Source organism: Spea bombifrons, chromosome 10 (assembly GCF_027358695.1).
Source record: "Spea bombifrons isolate aSpeBom1 chromosome 10, aSpeBom1.2.pri, whole genome shotgun sequence".
Classification (NCBI taxonomy): domain Eukaryota; kingdom Metazoa; phylum Chordata; class Amphibia; order Anura; family Pelobatidae; genus Spea; species Spea bombifrons.
In genome coordinates, this window is record NC_071096.1 from 20146877 (window position 1) to 20170658 (window position 23782).

The following is a 23782-nucleotide window of genomic DNA, read 5'->3' on the forward strand; positions in this document are numbered from 1 at the left end:
CTTTGTTGACAGCAATCCTATCGATGGGATTAAACAATGGAGTTCCTGCCTTTGCTATCTTTGTTTGACAGCCAGGCTGGAGCCATCTCTGAGTACCTTGGGGCCCTGTATGATAGGTCATTCTGTCACACTACCTGTACTTATTGCCCCATAACGTGCAGAAAAAGCAAAAAAACAAACATTGGGTATTTCTAAACTCAGGACAAACAGTAGAATCTATTTAGCAGGTTTTTTTATTTTTTTTTTATTAGCTTTTATAGATGAGTAAAATATTTTTCAAGTAAAAGAAAAACGTTTTTTTTTATATATATAGTAAATAATAAAGATACAAAACAATGAAAGCCCTTCTTGACCTTAAAAAAAACAATATATAACTTGTGTGGGTTCAGTAAACAGGAAAGAAGAAAATTAGAGCTAAACACGAGCAGCACAGAAATGTTAACAGCCTTTGTCACAAAGGGTACAAAAAATAAAATCGCCCATTGTCACAAAGGGGTTAACCTACATCCAACGGCTATCCCCCCCTTTGACCATCTACTTCATTGTCTTAATGTTTGTTTCTTTATTAAAACTAGCTAGATGGGGAAAAAAATAGTTAATCCATCTAGAGGCTAATATTATCTGGCTTTTATCCAATTTTCCCATATCTGCTAGCTCTGCTGTAAACCTTTCTTATTTTACTTAATCTGTATTCCATGTGTAATTGAAAGGTAAAATGATGCTTCGATTGTGGCCATGTAAAACCTAAAGCTTTGGGCTATAGTTATTTTGGCAGCAAAACTATGAATCGCGATTAGGGTTGGGTTTTTATTCATTTTTTGCCATTTTAGATGTCATATGCACGTTTCTGGGTTTAACGCTAAATTCACCTTTTTTAATTTCTTTAGTACCATAATGACTAATCTCCAAAGAGGTGTTACCATATCACAATACCACCATATATGTAGGTAGCTTCCCTCTTTACAATTACATCTCCAGCACTAAATCTCCAGCTGCCAAAGTGGGTTTAGATAACCAGCTATGTGTATCCTAGGTAGCTAGAAAACTAGGGGTTAAAGGAAGAGTTGTCATTTTTGTAATTACTACAATAATAATAGTGCCATTTTCCTTTTTCAAACAGTTCTAGTTTTGACATGTTTTTAGGCAGTTGCATATTAGCTCTATTATCTTAAAATAATCACTAAATACCCTTACTCTTTACAAAACAGTTCTTGGTAAACTAAATGGTTCAGTTTAACCCCTTAGCGACAAAGCCCGTACATGTATTGGGGTGTTTGGCAGTGACATATACCAGAAGCTGTAAGTTTATACCTGGAGTACAACGTGTGTGAAAAAATAAAAACATTTTTTACTACCATAAAGTTAAAATACCAGAATTTGAAATACCTAGGGGTGTCTAGTTTTTTAAAATATATGGTTTGATGGGGTAAATTTCATTGGCTTCAAAGATACCCAAAATAGCACATGGGGCAGAATGACCAGCTTTGGGGAAAAAAAGGGTTTTGAAATAGCAAAACGCTACTGGTACTTATTGCCCCATAACCTGCCGAAAAAAGCAAAAAACATAAAAACATTGGGTATTTCTAAACTCAGGACAAATAGTAGAATCTTTTTAGCAGGTTTTTTTCATTACTTTTTGCAGATAAGTTAAAGTTTTTTTGTTTAAAAAGTGAGAAAAAGTAATTTAACAAAAAAAAATCACCATATTTTATCTTTTTTTCTAGTAAATTAGATATGATAAAAATAACAGTATCTAAAGAATTGTCCTGAAAAAAAAAAATATAATATGTTTTATGTACGAGAAAGAAGAAAATCATAGCTAAACAGCAACACTGAAAAATGTTAAAAGAGCCATTGTCCCACAATATACTATGAGTAAGAAACCGTATTGTCCTTAACCCCTTCGCGACCTTTGCCGGTTCAGGACCGTCATGACAAGAAGGTCACTAAATGACCTTTGACGGTCCTGAACCGTCGTAAAATTAAATAAGCTTAGAAAGTGATCAACGATCACTTTCTTCGCTTAAACGGCGTTACTGTAATGCCTCAATGTCGAGGCATTCAGTAACGCCGAGATCGGCATCGGGGGCCATGTCTGGCCCCTCCCCGGGGCGTCAACAGCCGCCATACATTGTTTTAAAAGCGTTTAGAAAAACGTTTTAAAAGCGTTTAGAAGGCGATCGTTGATCGCCTCCTAAACTTAAATGGTGTCGCTGGAATGCCTCGATCAGGAGGCATCCAGCGACACCAAACACTTACCTTTGGATGGGCTGTGACCGCTCCGGAGAGCGGTCACAGCCACAGCTGCCGGTGTTCTTCGCCATCAGCAAGATGGCGGCGGCCCGGGAAAAAAAACAATAAAGATGAAAGCGTTCGCTAGACGGTCTCCAGACCCTCTAGAGAACTCTGGCTCCACTTGCAGGTTGAATACAGGTACTGCATTCAACCAAGCAAGTCAATGGAACCCAGCTTTCTAATCACAATGTGATTAGTAAAATATTAAAAAAAATTAAAAAAAATAAAAAATGAAAAAAAAAAATAAAAAAAAGTGCTAATATTTAAAAATAATTATGCAGTGATGTTACTAGATGAACCATCCAGTACATTGCAAAATGTGTAAAAAAAATATATAAAAAAGTATTAATAAAATAAAATAAAAAAAAAGTTTATTATTTTGAGCAAGTGCTAAAATTTCTCAAAAATCTCAACAAAGAGTTAAAATAAAAGCACTTCAAATACCCAAGGGGTGTCTAATATATAAAAAAAACGGCTGATGGGGTAAATTGGAGTGGCCGAGCTCAAAGATAGGGCATAGGTACAGACTGACCAAAATGGAGAAAAAAAAGCGCACTTCCCAAATCTGGCATTTTAAATCTCAAACAACCCGACAAACCCATGCATGTCGGGTATCACTGCACTCAGGAGATGTTCCTGAACACATATTGGGGGGTTGTTTGACAGTGACATATACCAGAACCTGTATAATTTATATACTACTTATGTGTCTGTCTACCCATTGTACAGCACTATGGAATATGATGGGACTATATAAAACAATACATTATAACTATAGCAAAGATATCAAAATTAGGAAAGTCTCCAAAGAGGAAATGTGTCTTGACGTCACTGAGCTCAAAAGTTTAAAGAGGAACTCCCACCACCTGCTCAAAGTAATAAACCATAATCTTTGAAAGTTTTTATTTACAGGTAATCTCACCTACCTATGATCTCAGGCACTCTTCGTCATATTCATTCGCGACCTGGAACACTGCAATGTAGTGCCCAACATCATCACATATCACTGAATAGGACGACACAAACTTCTTTTTACGTAAGGGTATTGCAACATGTTAGCACAATATATATCTATATATAGCAGATAAACTAGATAGTATATTTATAGAGATAAATGAATAGCATGTTTGTAAGTTCCCTTAAGACATACTAGCCAGTAGGGTCAAGGGGAATTAAGTGTATTTTGCCATAATTATAACTTTTATTGCCACAAAACATTCATCTGTAGTTTTGCTTTTAACTATCAATTATGTTATGTTTTAGATACCACTATAGGCCTAGAGAAACAAAACCTGATACCTTTACAACAGTTAAGCACCAAGAAGGTCACGTCCTATTAGCAATGACATTATTGTTAAACTCATTTTGGGAGTTCCTTATTGAACAAATGCCAGAATAAAGCCGCGTGTAGAGTAACCATGCTGTTTGACCAGGTTTTGTAGAAGTGGTTTCTGGATAGAATTCTCGCTCTCAGGCCAACGCATTTTTCGTATGATGCGTATAGCCATCCACATCCCTTACCATGAGAACCACTCTTCAAACACGTGTCTCCTCATCTTCCCATTTACTTTGAATTTGAAATTTTACTCACCAGCTTCTAACATCTCCTTATTATGTAGAATAAATAATGAAACGTTACTGGTTATTTGATCAAGATTGAGCAAGCTATATGCCACTCGGAATTTGGTGTGTCTTTGGTTTAAAATTTCTCTAAACGTACCTGTATTTATTTTACAGTGCTGTAACGGTTTCCTTGAGCATGTACCAACATGCCCTTCACATATATATTTATATTATTGATAAAGTATTTTACCAGGAATGATACATTCGGATTTCTCTCGTTTCCAAGCATGTCCTGAGCTATAATATGTGGAATTAACCCCTTTAAAATAAAAAATAATAAAAAAAAAAAAAAACAATACTGTCATTGTGACATCACTGGCATTAACATGTTCAAGAGGTCACTAAGAGGACCTCTAACCATACTGCACTAACAAACAAAAAAAGATATCTATATAAAAATATAATTAAAAAACCCTTACATCTCATTGCCCTAACACAACATCTAAAAAGTATAACCCTGCTGTCCCCGTTCACAGCCCCCAAACCCGTTAAGCCATAAGCATAAAAATTCTATATAATAATGTACGCCTTATAGTATGTTCCCTATAAGTGCTGGGAAAAAAAATGGAAAATCTATATTAAGTATTTCAGAAATCAGGACACCTGAATTGATAGTAGGGGATTTTCCATCACTTTACCTAATTTTGTGAGGATTCAGAGGAAATTATATATATATATAAAAAAATTCAAATTTTCGCTTGTTTTTACTAAAATTTCTCATCCTAAAGTTTCAGCTAATCATCTAACTATGGTAGCAAAAGAAAGCTCTATCTCTCCTTGAAAACACAATATATAGTTTACACGGGTACACTATTCGCAGGAAAGGAGAATAATCGCTGAACCGACATACTGCAAAAATGGCAAAAGTACTCCGGGCTTTGAGGCACCAAAAATCCCTGGGACTGGAGGGGTTAATCACACACACACACACACACACACACACACACACACCAAAATGCAACATCAGCTTCAACCAACACTTAAAGGCATGCCTTAAACTGAGCCTGTACAATTTATTTAGCAGAACATCTCCAAAATGTATAGATCGCAAATTGTTCTGTCTGCCATGCACGCAAAATCCTGTTGCTGTGATTGCTATGCTTTCAGAGAGCACATTTATTTTTTTCTCATTCCATATTTTGTTTTACTTAACAGACCTACAAAAAAACAATAAAGCTAAACATTGGCTGCCCAAAACAGTGCCATAAAGAAGGGGTTTTTGTTTGAGAATTTTTAATGCCTTTTACAGCAGTGCAGAATGCAGGACATTTTACTGTTGAACACAATCAGAAATCCATTTCTAAGCAAGTAATATGTGATCAATATTACATTTCTCAGAAGAGATCCAGTCTTTTCCAGATCTTTCACGTAACTGTACCTAAAGTAATAGAGGACCAAGAATTATTACACTTACACATACAAAAATTTACTATTAAATGTACATTTTTGTAATTGTAAAAACAAGCTCGCATTTGGTGTTTGTACATTGAGCCACAAATGCATAACAGGCTTAGCCCACAAATGTTTTTAACAGGAAACCGTTAGTGAGTAACAATCAACCATTTAACATAACTCTTTAAATGTGCGCAATTGTGTGAAGACCCACTCTTAAGTTAAGGATCCCTACAAAACGCACGGGAATAAAGGGCCTAAAATATACATACCATGGTTCCGTTACTATTGTATAAGTGGGATTGAGGGTGTAAAAAAACTGACAGGATTTTTCACATTTAGAGTATGATTAAAGTGACCTTGTAGCAGGAATATGCAACTCAATGTTGGATAGCAATCAGACTGCTTACAATTCCCAGTTTATGTAGAAATGGCTGTGGGATGCACATTTGCCCGCAAGGCATATTACACGATGCTCTGCAACAGTTCTGTGTAAAGCGTTTAATGACATGAAGTCTTCCTCTATCTCTGTAATGGAAATCAAGTCATTGAAAATTAGAGACAAAAAAGAACAAACTTCCAGGGGAGCTTTCATTAGGCAACCCGCTTCATGATACTGGATAAAAACGCAGTTTGTAGCTATTCATTATTATCGAAAAAAAAAATGTTTTTATTGTATATCACCTCATAGGTCCATTATAGCCTTTTTCTTGCGCTCTCGTACTTCTTCCTGGGGCTGCTGTTTGAAACAATCCTCTGAATGGATGTAATGAAGTGCCATAGTGCTATAGGCCTCCAGAATCCGCTGTCTCTCCTCAGCTGTGAAGTTCACAGAATACGGGTGTACCTGAACAATGTGACGTTTAATAGTACTGACTTTAAGAGTGGCCAGTGTGCCACCACAAACCATGCAGATCAGGCCCTGCCTACGGCAGTCATAATCCATCATGAACTCTGTGCGCCAACGGACTTGATAGTTCCGTTTGGCACTGTTGCAGGGAGGAGGCAGACACGGGGTAGTTTTAGAAGACTTGGATGAAGATGGTTTGATGACCTCTGAACGGAAATTACAGTTCTCAGCAATAGATCCATTGCTGTCAGAAGTTACAGATTCCTCTGTATGGAAAAAAAAATAGAAACCATTATACAACTAAAGCACCAAAAAAAAGGTGAAAAAAAACAAAAACAAAACAAATATCAGCCAACAGAAGGCTGTTTAACTACCATTCCATAAAAGTTGTGAATTGAAGCATTGGAGTTGTACATATAAGAGGAACAGCATTTCAAAACTCTCTATATTCTGAAAATAATACCGTATCGGCCCGATATAGACTGCACTTTTTCCCCATAATTTAAATCTTTAAAGTGAGGGTGCAGCCTATAATTGAGGTTTAGCATTTTTACCTTTTCTAGGGTGTCTGGAAGACCGGATTAGAAGACTGCAAAGCGCCTTCGGTAGTGTGGTCCGGCGAAAATCAGGTCCCCCGGCAACGCAAAGAAAAACTTTTGTTCCGCCCTGATTTTTGATTCTCAACCTTGATGTAGACGAGGCAGACTGGTGCAGGAAGTGGAGGTCACGTCTGCCGCATCTACGTCAATGTTGCAAAACTAAAGTTTAGGTTACATTAAATGTTAAATATAGATATATAGATATATATCTATATAAGAGTGCAGCCAATAATAGTGTGCGGCCTATATCCAAGCCAATACGGTAAGAGTTTTAAGTTCACCCCTCCTACACAATAGCAAAAGTAAGTTACAAATCAGAAAAGAAAAAAAAAAAAAAAAAGGAGTATTCATGTAGAGTGTTCTACAGAAGGAAGCTATGTTCTCACACTCCTAAAAAAAGGACTACAACTTTACTCATCATATTAAATGGCGAAACAGCACATTCACTATGAAGCTTGAAATTTGTTTGACCAATATTGTGTATAATTACTGCTGAAACAATTGCAAGACATGCAGGCTCTAAGGTAAAAATCTGATTTTCTTACCGTTAATCTCTATACAGATCTCATCCTCACCATCTTGCTGAGCTTCTCCTTTTTTCCCAGCTGCCATTTTTTGTTCCCACTCCTCCATAACCACACCCTTTTCCTGGTCACTCAAGTATGTGGTATCTGGGTGCTTTTGTTGGATGTGCATCTTGACTGTAGTGATTTTGGGGTTTATAAGAGTGACTCCACATACCATACAGATTAGCCCATCCTTTTCTGGTGTGTAGTCCATTAGGTATTCAAGCTTCCATCGATCATGCTGGTATCTGCGGGGATCCTTTGCTTTACCCTGCAATCTTCCAAATGCATATTCCCATGAGGCTCCACTGCCTTCTGTGGGAGCTGGTCCTGACCAGACAGTCTCGTCTTCTTCCACAACCCATTCTGATGCATCCAGAACTTTATCTAAAGAATGGACATCAGGTAAACAATTCTATATTAGATTTATAAAACAAAACAAAAAGAAAGTAACTGGTGAGAGAATGCTAAGATGGTAAATAATAGGAAAACTGTTGCAAAAGATTTAGTGTAATGGTGAACTTCCATTCTGGAATTACTTAACAATGCCACTGCTGATACTACTGTAAAAATAATTTCATCCAAAGCAAGACCAGGCAGATGTAAACTGACCACACCATCAGAAGATCAGTATATCTATAACATCATAATAGAGTAGAATAGCATCTACATCAAGAACAAAGTTCAGCTGAACCAGAAATGCCGTACCCCAGTAAGCAGAAGCATTATCTTTGTAGGAGAGTAGTGGTGTATATCTTAAATTCTTTGTAGCAAAAATATGTCTAAGACTGTAAAATTGTCCTGTTTGCTGACTGGGTTGTAGTTGGCAACTTTGCACAAGATCAACTTCACTTTAACCAAAGAGAAGTATCAGAAGGGATGGCATGCCCCTGCAGAACAGAGCTGTGTGGAAGACAAATCATTTCCAACAGTACAGTGATCCTACACACACACACACACACACACACACACACATTAAAACTGTGCCAGGTGTATCCAAAGTCCAATGAAGGAGTGCTAATTTTCCATGGCTTTCCCACCCGGATTACTGGCTCTTATTACCAGTTCTCTAAACAATCTCTAAAGGAGTGCTCGAATAATGTGGATTGTAAAGTCTTGCACAAGTATACAGAACCAATGCCAGGCAGAGCGTTAAACCAGTCTTAAGGCAAATGATGGCCATAGCAATATTGAGGATTTTTGATTTTTATCATGTACCAACATTTTTTACTTTTATTAGTGAAGATGTTTTTTTTTTTTTATAAATGCTGAAATAAAACCAGATTGCAGTAGAAACATATAATCCTGTGTATGTTTGTATAAATACTATAACTGGGTTCTATGTGGGAAACTGAAACGTGTATACACTGAATCTGCAATTTACACAAACTGTAAGGAATACATTAGAAAATGAACTATCACTCCTGAAACCACTTTAGAAAATACCATGCAATGTGGGCTGTTTATAGTAACAATTAAGAGGCATGCAGTCCCGGTGTCTTGATATATACATGGTACATATACTGTTCCATTACAAAAAAACGAAATCCATAAGTCCAAATACATTCCTTACCACTCTTTCTTACAACTCCATCATTCTGCTGCTCGGTCACCATTTTCCTTACTTCAGCCACCTTTGTCTCCCACTCATGGATTACAGCAGCCCTCTCTTCAGCTGTGAAGTCTCCAGTGCGTGCATGCTTCTGTACGATATGTCTTCTGATGCTGCTTTCCTTCAGAACAGTGAGGGAAGAACAGCAGTACATGCAGACAACACTTCCACGGAGACCATTGTAGTCCATTAGGTACTCAGAGCGCCAACGATTTTGGTAAGAAGCACACTGTATCCGGCTTGCAGGGTTTCCACGCCAAAGACTTACCTCCCATAGCATGGGGTCAACCCCAGGGGGCCAGCGGGAAGAATCAAAGCTAGCAGAGGTTGGTTTGGGTGTTTTGAGCTCTGTTGGGGAGACCTTTGGTGCAATAACCCTCCAGGACTTGGTGAAATCAGAAGATGATGAGGGAGATGGAGAAAGTGAAAGAGATGGGGAGGGAGAAGGAGATGGGGAAGCTTTTGAAGACTGAAGGAGGGAGGGGTCAGGGATAACAGAGACTCGAGTGATAAGTATGGGTGTTGGAGATTCCACTGAAAAATTAAAATGGGGGATATTATTCAATATGCAAAATCAGTTTCAAATCTTTCTACAGCATCCTTTATAACATGTGTCACTATAGTAATTTTCTCCCACCCATGTATCTTTGTTCCTTGGTACCTAATCCTTCCACTTTAAACCAGAACTATACTTCCTTTACTACCAGAAATACCTTTATCACTCACTTTTTAATACAGGAAGCCCAATTCCCAGCACTGTCTGTGGGACTGACGATACTTGTTGCAACTGTAAGACACAGGGCTTTTCCACCTCAACTGCTTTTTTCTTTTCTTCAGGTACAGTTGTCTGTGAATCTAAAGTCATTGGTGATTTCTGCCCCTCTATTTCCATCTGATTCTTTTCTGTTTCTTTTATCTCCTCCTCCACAGTCAGGTCTATCTGTTGCTCCTCCTCCTCGATTTTCACTATCTTGTCTCCATTCTGTAATTCTAATTTATGTTTTGTTAATTTATGAGTCTCTTTCGTCCTCTCAAGTCTTTCAACCTCAACAGATTTCAATCTCTCCTCCTCAGATTTCTGGGCTTCACACATTTCTAAGTTCTCCTTCTCCAATAGCTGCACATCTCTTGCTTTTATAATTTCATTCTCTATTCTCTGTGGCTCTCCTCCCTTTAGTTTATCATTTTCCACCGTCTGGTCTTCATGCTTTTGAATATCCTTTAACTTCTCATCCTCTATTCTCAGAACCTCTCTTACCTTTAAGTCATTTTGAGACATCTCCTGTGTTTCTTTTTTATTTAGTTTTTCTTCCACAAGTCTCTGACCTTCTTTAGCCTTTAGATTTTCACCTTCTCTTGTATTCATCATAGTTTCCTTATTCTTTTGAATTTCCTCCTCCATAACATCAAACTCGCTTAAATTATTTTCCTGTACTTCCCTCTCCATTGCAAGACTAAATGGTGAGCTATCTCCTGCTTCCTCGTCTTCTCTCAAATCGCTTTTGAAAAGGTCTTCATCTTCCTCTTCTTCCTCGTCATCTTCATCCATTTCATCCTCCCCCTCTTCTTCCAGCATTTGTCCGCGATTTGACCAGGCCTCGAGAATCACACTTTTCTGTGTGGGGCTCAACTGGAGAGAGGTAGGATGTGTATACAAGATGTGATGCTTTATATCAGCGAGGTTTAGACTAGGTAAGACAGTGGCACACATCATGCAATGGAGCTGGTTACCCTGACAGTCATAATCCATTAAGAATTCTACTCTGAACCACTGCTGAAGAGACTCATTTAGATATTGTTCAAGATGGCTGGTATCTGGAGGAGCAGGCTGAGGGAATTCTGGACCAAATACAGGGCGCCATACACCTTTCATCACTGGCGGAAGGCGGCGACGCTTTTTCTTAGGTTGTGGTGAAATGTCTAAGTCCTCTGTTGGAACAAGAAAGATCAATATAGGTCAGTAATGATCAAACTGGCATAGGAAACCAAAAAAGAAAATAAGGGAAGACGAGTAAGGGCAAGACAATTTACATCATGTGTTTTTATTCATCTGCCAGCCTGCAGCATAACCACCATTAAACAATTATTTTCCTGTCCTGAAATTAGCAATCTTTTCCTCACACACCTGTCCAAAGGCTGTCTTAACCAACAGAGCAGAGAAAGATTCACAAATTACATAGCACTTGAAAAATGAGAGTCACCATTCCATTCTTCATGGTATACATACAAGGTGTAGATCCTTAATGATGGAAACAGCATTAGATATGGTTATTTGGTGTAAGGAATTGTAAAATGTAGGATTTATGAAAATTGACAAATCAGCTTTAATATACACAATATGTAAACAGCAAAACTGAGTGATCTCACAGGGTTGCAAATTTCGGATCAACAGCAAGAAATAAACAGATATGGGAAAGGCTGAACTTGATGGACGCATGTCTTTTTCAGCCTAACTATGTAACATCAAATGCAGAAACTATACACAGAAAAAAAAAAACTACCTGTACATGTACAGCAGCGTGCAAAATGTTTAGGCTGGTACAAAAAAGTTGTAAAGTATTGTAAAGTAAGAATCCTTTCAAAAATAGACACGTTCGTGGTTAGCAATTAGTAGTTTGTTATATAACAAAATGCAAAGTGAGCAAACAGAAGAAAAGTGTAAATCAAATCAATATAACAGCATCAATTATTTTAGGTATATTTGCACACAGGTTTTTTTTTTTTTTTTTTTTTATTATTATAAAAACGGAACTCAACACGTAGGTTGTTTCAAACAACCAACCACAGTTCTCCTGTGGATTTAGGCAGCCTCAGTTGCTTCTCTCTCTTCGTGTAATCCTAGACAGACTATGACAGGGCTTGACAAATTTGTTGTGAATCTAGGCGCCAAGTAAAAAAGTTAGGAGCCAGGATTTTTTTAAACTAACAGTTGGTCAGGAGTGATCCGATCATCATCAGCCCGCTTACTAAACTCACAGCGTTTGACCTGGAAGCACCCTGGACTTTCAGGTCATGCTGTTTTGTTTTTTTTTAATTATTTTTTTTTAACCCTTTCAATGCTGATGTTCCATTGGAGCACAGCATTGACTGATATTTAGTCCCCACAAGTTTGTGGGGACCAATGTTAACCCCTGCAATGCCACGAATGTGTCATACACAATTGTGGCATTGAAGGGGTTAACGCTGCACTGTTGCTCTCAGGGAGCGATCAGGCAGCAGGGGAGGGTTGGGGCTGCTCTCCACACTCATGTGGAGACCAAAGAACCCTCTCCCCCTGTCCCTGAAGCTGCCTCTGGCAGCTGGGACTCAATTGCTGGTCTATAGACCAGCTATTGCAGGGGGAGTCTCTGATGACTGCTGTAGGCTTCCATGCCTACAGAAGTCATCAAAGGGCTTATGGAGGCTCGTTTTTGCTGTTGCTGGCCTGCCTGGGCTTCCAGGCAGACCACCAGCAGCAGAGCACCCATACAAAACGGGAATTAACCCCTAAATGCCGCGATCATTGAAGGGGTTAACGCTGCACTGTCGCTCTCATGGAGCGATCAGGCAGCTGGGGGGTGTTGTGTCAGGCCCCCAAACTTGTGTGGGGACCCAATCAACACACAACCCCCTTCCCTGAAGCTGCCTGTGGCAGCTGAAAACACGATTGCTGGTTTTGCAGCAACTGCGTTTTCAGCCTACAGGCTCACTCCGTGGGAGTGATCTCAGGCTCGGGGGCGGGCTCGGAGTGGCTGTGCTGTCTGCCCAGACTCCTGTGCAGACAGCAGCAGGAGACAGCAGCAGCAGCGCCCCCGTGTGGTGACTCAGCCTCTTACATCCAGAAAAAATTGTGGATGTAAGAGGCTGACAAAACCTAGGCGCCAGGACAAAATTCTCTGTCGCGCCTGGGATTTGTCGAGCCCTGGACTATGATGTTGAGATCAGGGCTTTGTGGGGGTTATAACCATCACTCCCAGGACTTCTTCTTTATGTGAAGATAGTTCTTAATGACCTTGGCTATATGCTTGGGGGTCAATTAGATGCCTCCCTGATACTGGTATTGCATAATGGATATATACATGTACATCTCAGCTTTGAGACCATTAATCCTGACCCAATTTATGTTTGCAGAAATGCAGTACCAGACTTAAAAAGAACCTCTGTCACGCATCACTGTTGCCTGCAAGCACTTATTGTACCACTCTCCAGCCATTCTGCGAACAAACCCTTCTGCTAAACCAAATATTTCAAATTTTGCTTCATCAGTCCAGAGCACATGCTGTCATTTTTCTGTGCCCCAGTTTCTGTGCTTTAGTGAATAGTGGAGACGCTAGGTATTGTTTTCACATGCTAAGTATGGCCTTTTAGCCGAAAGTCTTCCATTAAGCAATTTCGGACTAGACTTTTCCAGACAGGGTCCCACTATTTTCTGCCAATGCTGTTTTGATGGCACTGTTGGACATCTTCCAATGGCGAAGGGAAGTAAGCATGCGTCGTCTTTCATCTACTGCAATAAATTTCCTTGGCCGACCACTGCGTCTATGGTTCTCAAGCTTGCCGTTTCTTTGTGCTTCTTCAAAAGAGCTTGGACCGATATGGAAACACCTGTCTGCCTTGAAATTTCTTCTTAGGAGAGACCTTGTTGATTTAGTATAACTACCTTGTGTCTCGTTGCTGTGCTCAGTCTTGCAGTGTTGTATGACTTAACATTAAATGGTCTTTAACAACCTCACCTTTCAGCACAAGTAGAGCTTTCTTTTGAAATAATAATAATATATATATATATATATATATATATATATATATATATATATATATATATATATATATATATATATATATATATACCCCATCATTAAGTATGAAAAATATCTAAAAACGTGGGGGGGAATTAAGGGGGGGGGAATATTTTCACAGTTTCACCTATAAAAACTTAATATAAACCAGTGCAAATGGAATAAACTCCAAAAGTGTATTTAGGTATTTGTCCTGTTTTTGGAAACACCGCATATGCCTGGTATTTTCATATATTTTGGCACTTACAGGGTTAAATATGAATGACGCGCATCTGTTTCTAAACAAGATTTTTTTTTTTTTTTTTTTTTTTTAAATGTGTATCCTGGGAGTTGCGCACCACAGAAAAAGAAAGACTGCTCAACAAAAGTATATATTGGAAGATGACATCCCAAAATATTTTACTTGGGGCATTTTAACACTTTTTATTTAACCATTGTAGTGCCAGTCTGTCCTAAACATTGCAGTAAAATTTCATTTTTTCCCCATTTTTTACAAACCCATTCTATCCGAACACAGTATTTCTTTTTCCTGGGTACATAAAATGACTGAAACAACTTATGATTTGTATTTACAAACACTCCAGAGTACAGGTTTACCCCATATACATGGGTAGGGCATGTCTCTTTGGCACTGTGGGTTCAAAATTGGAACATGCGCATTTCAGTTTTCAAACATGGAATTTTGACAGATCAGTTTGTTGGTTCCAGATCTCATCTGAGACACGGTAGAAGTCCCATATTTCATTTTAACCCCCTAAAACTATATATTTCCTAAAACTAGACGACTCAGGGAATCTAGTTAAGGGCCTATTGGTCTGTCCCATGCAGGCAATTCTACACTGGCGCCTTCCAAATTTAATCTAACAAAAAAAGAAAAAACATTTCACATCCACTTTAGGGCTGCAACTAACGATTATTTTCATAATCGATTAGTTGGCTGATTAATCGGATAAAAAAAATTAATGTAAATGTTTGTTTATGAAATTATTTTAAATAAATGAACAGGATGTTAAAAACAAACAGCAGAATAAAAGAACTTTGATAAAAATAATTTTCTTGTTTTTATTTCCCAACCTGCCCCACAGTTATGCACATTTGAGCCCAGGCTTCCCACACTGCCCTCCCAGGCTCACCACACTGCCCTCCCAGGCTTCCCACACTGCCCTCCCAGGCTTCCCACACTGCCCTCCCCACATATGCCGTATATTTACCCTATATGCCTTATACTTCCAGATATGCCACTGTGCCCCCAAATATGCCTTATACCCCCAGATATGCCACTCTACCCTCCCCACATATGCCTTACATACCCTATATGCCTTATACCCCGTAACTGAACGTCCTTTGAAACATAAGGAGTTAGTCAGAGATCTTCCAGAGTCACTTGTCTTCTAGGGTAAAAAGCCAATTCCAGATCCAGATAGAATTTAAATTTTTATTTTCTTCAAATCAAAACACGCCAAACAAACAAAATAAATCCAGCAGCTCTCCTGGCTGGCAATAAGAAGAGAGTGAATTGAACCAAGCTGGGCTTTTTAAACCCTCCTGATTAGACCAGGTGAGCTATACTTGGTCACCTGTAAATCCTGGTCTGGATTTTAAAAGCTGTTGGAGCACCAGCCCTCCCTGCTCTTCTGGATACTCCACCCCAGGGACCCATTACACAATTTACAAGTCACTTCCTATATTGTAGTTTTTTATTGTACTTCTCTTTCCCTGGGGCTTTAATTTTACACATAAGGACACACAAAATTAGCCAAAGTAGGGCGTATATACCGCCCATCCACTACTGTACCGGCCTTTCTGTCACAACCCCCAAATATGGCATGCCGTCTTCCCAGATATGCCTTATACCCCCCAGATATGCCATAGTGCCCTCATAGATTCACAGACTCGTTCACAGCACACTGACAATACTTTTATAAATAAACACAGGATTAACCCCTTAAGGACAATAGGGGTTCTTACTCGTAGTATATTGTGGGACAATGGCTCTTTTAACATTTTTCAGTGTTGCGGTTTACCTGTGGTTTCATCCTCCCACACATACAGGGCTTTCTTTAGATACCATTAATTTTATCATATCATCTAATTTACTATAAAAAAAAATATGGGTTTTTTGGTTAAAAAAAAAAAAAATAACTTTTTAAACAAACTTTTACTCATCTGCAAAAACTAATGAAAAAACCTGCTAAATAGATTCTACTATTTGTCCTGAGTTTAGAAATACCCAATGTTTTTTTGCTTTTTTCGGCAGGTTATGGGGCAATAAGTATCAGTAGCGTTTTGCTATTTCAAAACCCTTTTTTTCCCCAAAGCTGGTCATTCTGCCCCATGTGCTACTGCGGGTATCTCTGAAGCCGGCCAATGAAATTTACCCCATCAAACCATGTATTTTTAAAAACTAGACGCCCCTAGGTATTTCAAATGCTGGTATTTTAACTTTATGGTAGTAAAAAATGTTTTTATTTTTTTCCCACACATGTTGTACTCCAGGTATAAATTTACAGCTCCTGGTATAGGTCACTGCAACACCCCCAATATGTGTTCAGCAACATCTCCTGAGCACAGTGATACCCCACATGCATGGGTTTGTACGGTTATTTCGGAGGTAAAAGGCCGCCTTTGTGAGGTGTATTTTTATGCCATTTAGACATCTGATCCTACTGCCCCCATATTTAAGAAAACTTTGAACCCAGCCAATTCAATTTACCCCATCAACTCATGCATTTTTTAATACGAGACACCCTATGGGCATTTGTAATGGCAATATTTTAACTCTTTCCATGCTGGAATTTTTGTAAAGAAAGAATTTTAGGACTTGCTTATTAAAAAAAAAGTTTTTTTTTAACTAATCACTCTGATTAGTGAGCTGGGCTCCATTGACCTTGCATGGTTGGATGCAGTACCTGCATTCATCCTGCAGGAGGAGCTCGAGAGTTCTCAAGAGGGTCTGGATAGACCCACTGTGAACCCATTTTCTATTGTTAATGCCATCCTGTGAATGACGGCAACGTCATTTACATGATGGCACTTGTGGTTGCTCTTAGGAGCAATCACAAGGCTATTGGGCTATTGAGGCATGTCAGCAACACAGTTTATGCTTAGGAAGCGATTCCAATCAATAGGAAATTGCACAATGCCATATCCACTTGGCGTTTTTCTGTTTGGCGTTTTTTCAGTCCTCTTTGGCGTTTTTTTGCTTTTTGGGCTCTGTGGCAGTTTTTCAAAATCGCAGCATGTTGACACTCTGGCGTTTTTTGCAAGGAAATCTTGGCGTTTTTCTCCAATAGAAGTCAATGGGAGAGAAAAAACACCATGAAAAAGCCATGTGGGTTTTTTGCCTTGGCGTTTTTTATGGCGTTTTTTTCCACAGTTACAATGCAGAGGATGGACCCAGTATCTGTGTGTCCTACGAGAAATAGGCTGGAAACAAACAGTTTCACACAAAACAAAGTTTATATTGAATTTTACACCAATGGGACCAAACATGCCATTACAAACAAACCAACTGGATCCTGCGTGCAAAAAGCAACAGCAAACAATTTGCACCATCATTTGGGGCCAATCTTCCTAGAGGAGCAGACATTAGGAATAAAGCATGCCTTACAAACCACAGAAAAGAGACAAAAGGGTCCGCCGGGGCGTTTAAGTAGAACTCTACCAAGTAAATGACATCAGGAGGGGCAGCTACTTGCCATTTATCCTAATCCCTTTTAGCTGGGTGAAACTTCTAACTTGTAAAGGCTGGAAAAACTGCCTAAGGTAAAAAAAAGCAATTTCCACAGGAAGGCTAAAACGCCAGAAAAAACGCCAAAACGCAGGTAAATGCAGTGGCAGTTTTCTTGGCGTTTTTCATCAAGAAAAAAAACGCAGGACAAAAGCCCAAGTGGAAACCTAGCCATACAGCAGCCCGTACATGTACGGGCATTGCCGTTAACACGTTGCACGGCAACCCCGTACATGTGGATTGACGTTAAGGGGTTAATCTTCACTGCCCCCAGGATTTAGATTCCCTTTAGTTTGCCCCCCCTTAACCTCTAACTGCACCTTAAGTTAACCTTATTAAATTTATTAAATTAACCCTCAGTCCTCAGCATTAAATTAACCCTAAATACCCCATTAACCATAACTGCCCCTAAATTAACCCTAAAAGAGCAGGGACACAAAGGCCTCGCGATCCCACCGCAGGACTTCTACAAGGTAAGTGAACGTCAAACGGGGGAGAAGGTAGATAGTGAGGAAGGGGTAGATAGTGAGGAAGGGGTAGATAGGGAGAAGGGGTAGATAGGGAGAAGGGGTAGATAGGGAGAAGGGGTAGATAGGGAGAAGGGGTAGATAGGGAGAAGGGGTAGATAGGGAGAAGGGGTAGATAGGGAGAAGGGAGGGAGAAAGGAGGTTAGCAAGAATATTGAAATAGAGTCAGAATGAGAGAGTGTGAATGGATTAATGTGTGGATGCATTGTGTGAATGAGTGAGAGAATAACTGAATAAATGTGTGGATGAATTGTGTGAATGAGTGAGAGAAGTAATGAATTTGTGAGAGTGCATTAATGAATATGTGTAAATAATTTGTGTGAAAGAATAAAATGATTGTGTGAATCATAGGTGTATAATTGATTTGTCAAAAAGGCAACGATGGTATAAGCAGGGTGTTTAAGCATTGGGTACCAAGATGGTATAAGCAGGGTGTTTGTGGGACAAAGATGGCATATGCTTGGCCATGCTCTGCAATGTTTCCCTACATTATTCATGTTTACCTGCAAATACAGGATTTGTATGTCGTATTCAGTTAATCAATATCTGCAATGCTGTTTCCATGTGTTGTTTATTTGATCTATACCCTCAATGCTGAGTTTACATGTGATTTCCAGTTGATCTATACCTGCAATGCTGGGTTTGTATGTTCTGTTTATCTATACCTGCAATGCTATGTTTCCATACATTATTTATGTATACCTGCAAATACAGGGTTTTTATGTCTTATTCAGTTGCACATGCTGTTTCCACGTGTTGTTTATTTGATCTATACCCAAACTACAGGGAGTAAGTAAAATAGAGGTATAGTAGTGAATGAGGGGACAACGGGACCTCTCAATGTCACGGCAGTCAGAAGGAGGGAAGACTACTGACTCTCACAGTCTTCCCCTGATCTGCATTCAGTGTGGCAATTTTTTTTTTTTGGTGTTGTAGCGGAGGGAGTGATTGCATGCTAGGGACCGTGGAACGGGGCCAAAGGGCTCTGGGTGGCTGTGCTGTCTGCGCAGACTCCTGGGTAGACAGCAGCAGCGTGGCAACATGGGGGCATTTTTTTGAGATGGCGTACCTGGTACGTCCCGGTCTGCAGCTACCATGTAACCATGGCGTACCAGATAAATCCCGGTCTCGAAGGGTTTGATGATTGTTTCAACCTAAATATTTAGTTGCTGATCATTAGCTCCTGTTTAGCATAATCGGTTAACCATACACCCAACTATACGCCTACAAAAATCGCTGACTTTGTGCAGCATAGAAGAACTGATGCTGTTTTGGAGGCAAAGGGTGGTCACACCAAATATTGATTTGATTTAGATTTTCCTTATGTTCACTCACTTTGCATTTTGTTAGATAGCAATAAATTAACATGTCTATTTTTGAAAGCATTCTTGCTTTCCACATCTGTCAAACTTTTACACCTTACTGTAGAGAAATTAAGTATGTAACATATTATAAGCCTCTTTTAACAGGTCCAATTACACTGCCCTTTCCAAGTGACCACAATTTAAAGACCCCACAGTATAAGGAATGTCTACTAATAGAGGGGAGGGCTTTTGCCAGAACTCTGCCACGCTTAAGGAATTGAGCTGAGCTAGGTTGAAGTCAATGACAGCTCTACCAGATGTGATATACAAGCATACACACACATTTTCCACCTACCTGATCCAAGCTCATCACCTGTCCCTGTCAGCGTCTGAGCATCTACGCAAAGGTGAGCATCCCAGCTGCCAATGATGACTTCCTTTTCACCCGGTGTCCAGTTGAGAGAATAGGGATGTTTCTGGCGTATGTGTCGCTTAATAGTGCTAAGTTTCAAAGTTGCTAGAGAGCTGCCACACACCATGCAAATCATGCTATGACAGCGAGGGTTGAAGTCCATCAAATATTCTAACCTCCAGTAGCTGTGGTAATAGCGTCGATGATCTTTACCAGGAATGCGACTGTTTCCTGGACGGGAAGCCCGCTCTTCACAATGATCAGGTCCTGGTGCTCCTCCTAATTGACTTAATCCCTCTACACTAGTGTCAAGTGATCCCCAGCCAATATGTGATCCAGGGAAAAGCCCACCAAATTGTGAATCAGTGGGATCTTCATATATTCCATCTACTGAGATGATGTACAGGAAAATTGAGGGGGAAAAAAAATAAAAAAAATAAATAAATAAAGATTATGAAGAGGAATATGAGCCATATGTACCAATAACAATGGGGAATGCCATAAAAAGAATGCTTGCAACACAAAAAAAAAAAAGAAATGGGGGTAGAAAATCAGGTTTAGGTCCTACTAAAATTAGCCCTGCCATGAAATTCTCCTCCCAATTATTATACACTTAAAATCTATCCTACAAATCTGCATTCTGTAGATGTACTCTCTTCCTTGACACTAGTAGACATTGAAACATCTATTCAGAGCGAGCACCTACGATCTATTACAGGTAGCCGGTATTACTTTGGTGCCTTTACAATTCACAGGCGATCATAACACTTTACAATCTCACACAAATATGTTGTAAATTCCTTTGAGCAGGAGTCTCCTTACCCCTTGTTTCTGTAAGTGAAATCATAACGTTATATACTACTTGTTATGTCCTCCTTACCCATTGTACAACGCTGCAGAATTTGATGGTGTTGTATAAAAAATAATCACAATGAAAAAAGAAAATTGTGATTTCTGTTCTCACTAAACAACTGTTAGCAGTCAACATCTTCGAGCCAGATGTTTTTGTTTCCCCCATAACTGCTGCATAACTTAATTTTAATGAGCAACACTATTCCTTTACTATGTGAATGTTACCCAGAAATACAAAATGACTCAATTGCTATTGAATTATTACTCTCTACCTGAGGCCCCATTCCTGCACATCTGCAACCCTCTTCCAGATGTCGTGACCTATACATTATGCTGTCCAGTTTAAAAGAATATACTTTATATTTCATTCTAACAGATGCATTAAATGGCTACAGGAACGCAGTAATTCGCTGTATCACTTATTTCTAAACCTTCATATTCCCTTTATTACCTCAAAGACTGTGAGACTGAAAAAAAACAGATAAATAACTACGTGTGGCCACATGGTGTCTAAGACACCAGTGCTAAAGACTATCACAACTCGCAGCTTGCCTTTAGCAAAGGTGAAGCTGCCTATTTTGCGAAGCCAAAAAGCTACACTGTAAACCAGACCGCCCCTGATCACCTCACTGTAATAGCCGGAGCTCGTCTGCTTTGCTCTCCCCCACGAGTCACCTAAACATCGGACAATATCGGCTATAAACAGTAGGCGGTTTATTCTATTCTTGCAGTTACCAAGTTCTTCCACTAGGTGTCTTTATTGCCCAACAGGCTCCGCCACTCACCCCCTGCGGCCTCTTCCTTGATTCTCATCATCGAGGTTTCCTGATCCGATTGACCACTCCTGGATGACGTTTCCCCGACTGGGCCCGCATGGGGCCCACCCGCTATTTTCGGTTCGTCTTCTATTCTTTTCCCACGCTCCATGGCCGCCGTCTCACGTTTTTCTTCCATCTCTCTCGTCGTTTTCTCCACTCCTAAGGGCAAGTTCAAGCAGACGACAAACGTAGGGCCCGAGTTACCGCCGGCCGCTCAGCACCGCACAGGAAGGCGGGGCGTCGGTGTGACGACACGAAATGGGGGAGTCGCCTCCATCCAAGCGCCGCACAGGACTTGAGGCGAAATAGGCGTTACGTCAAAAGGGGGTGGGGTCTTTTGTAGCGCCGCACAGGACTGAGGAGGAGTTGTCTGTAACATCATAGGGGGCGGGTTCTTCACTTAGCGCCGTACAGAACTTACTGGGTTGTCTTATTATTGTCAGCGGGGGCCTACAGACTGTCTGAATGTACGGTGTCCGCGTGCGTACATGTGGCGAGCAATACCGCCTCCTTGTTTTTTACATACGTGTTCGCATTCTAGCTCTGCCTATGGGCAGGCATCTAGATTACATCACTAGTAGATTCTAGGCTGCTCCGAGGGGTATTTACAGTGTTCTGTACGGCAGTTGTCGACCAATCGTGTGCTCCGTAAGATCAGCAGTAGTCATGAAATATCACGCTTTACCCAATGTTACCCGGCCCCTCTAGGGGACACCAGCATTCAGCTAATAGGATGCTTTGTCTACAAGCATTTCGAACTATAGTTTGCTCAGTACAATATAGCAGTGATCCGCCTATAACTGTTCTGCCCAGTTTTCCCAGTCTATAACAAAGCAGCAGCGCGTACCCTATATAAACCAGTATATAACTGCGCAGATGCATTCCTAGGAATATTGTACACAGTGTGTCCGCATGACTGTTGTTATTGATGCTTAGTACGTTTGTGTAGCCATACGACGGTCGATCTCCTGAACGTGGATGTACAGTCAGGTATGGGGGGTTATAGCTGCCCACCTTTAATCCCTGAGCTCCCGGGCGATCGGTTTGTTACCATGGAGAAGGGGCCCTCTGAGAGCACAAGGTACTGCAGCGAAATCCATGATTAACTGCTCTGCTGCCAGAGCCCTGAAGAGCGAATTTCGCATCTCCTGAGGTCACGTCTTTTCTAAATGCAGTATGTGGATGCTGTACCTGTATACAAATGTGGCGCTTATTTAATTTACAGAGTGAAGGGAAACACTTCTCACTTCCATGTGTCCTAGAAGAAAATGGCTGATGCGGCCACCCCTATGTGTAATGGTGTTTACATTTTAAGAAAGGCAGCACACATGGATCAAAAACCCAACCCCCCGTAATCCTATCAGCGATTAAGTTATTCCTCACTATTAAATTGTTCCTATGTTTTCCTTAACTTATTCCTCCCCTTGGTGTGTGATAGAGAAGAAAATAAACAATGGACGTTTGGCAGTATTGTGTTAATTTCCTCTGAAAAATGAAGGGTATTTTGCTGAGATGTTAGTAGCACCATTGGTTCTGTGTGATTGGTTTATTGAAATATGCCTGCTTCTATCAGTACCTAGGTTACTAATAGAAAGAAATGCATGGCAGAAAATTAAAGAGATGGCAAAAAAAAAATGACGTTTGACATACTGGGAGAATGCCCAGTTGCCTCTTAGCTGACACACTCACTCCTGGATATGCACAGCTGCACACTACACAAGTAAAAAAAAAAAAAAACGTAGTGTGCAGCCGATCATATCCAGCCATCGGCCACACTTACATCATCAGATGACAGCTGGCCTTAAAGTGCCACCCTATCATCGCTAGACTGGCCCTGGGCTAATGTGCCAGTACATAGAAATAAGAACTCACCTTACTTGCAAAGTGTTTTACACAACATTTGCAGAGGACATGGCATTTGGAACACTTCAAATGTATTTAATTAAAAACATTATGTACAAGACCAAAATTATATTGCATTCTAAATACAGAGACCTTAATATGTATTTGATACCCACTTTGCAGCTATAACAGCCTCCCCTCTTCTGGGAAGGCTTTCCATAAGATCTTGGAGCATTTATGTGGGAACTTTTGCCAATTCATCCAGTAGGCACTGATGTTGGGCGAGAAGGCCAGGCTTTCAATCTCTGTTCCGGGTCATTGCAAAGGTGTTCCATGTGGTCAGGGCTCTGTGCGGGCCAGTGAAGTTCTCCACAAACTCATTCAACCTTGTCTTCATGGACCTTGCTTTGTGCAATGGGGCACAGTCATGCTGGAATAGTACAGAGCCTTCCCCAAACTGTTCTCCCCAAAATTTGAAAGAATAGCATTGTGCAAAATGTCTTAGTATGCTGAAGCATTAAGATTTCCCTTCCAAACCCCTAAAAAACAACTCCATCCCTCCTCCACAAAACTTTACAGTTGACA

At 40.1% G+C, this 23782-nt stretch overlaps 1 protein-coding gene across 2 annotated transcripts; it reads right to left on the minus strand.

Moving 5' to 3' along the window:
• Window positions 1-5951: 5951 nt before the first annotated feature.
• ZFTA (zinc finger translocation associated) lies at window positions 5952-21664 on the minus strand. Of its 2 annotated transcripts, none has more exons than XM_053448670.1 (6): window positions 21323-21664; window positions 19629-20072; window positions 9664-10866; window positions 8899-9471; window positions 7305-7712; window positions 5952-6426 (listed from the first exon to the last, which is right to left on the minus strand). In XM_053448670.1, exons 1-6 carry the CDS (start codon window positions 21489-21491, stop codon window positions 5996-5998), a joined length of 3228 nt encoding a protein of 1075 aa, XP_053304645.1. In that variant the 5' UTR covers window positions 21492-21664; the 3' UTR covers window positions 5952-5995. The 2 variants fall into 2 exon arrangements, with proteins under 2 accessions (XP_053304645.1, XP_053304644.1); XM_053448669.1 differs by having other exon boundaries at window positions 19629-20075.
• Window positions 21665-23782: the final 2118 nt, after the last annotated feature.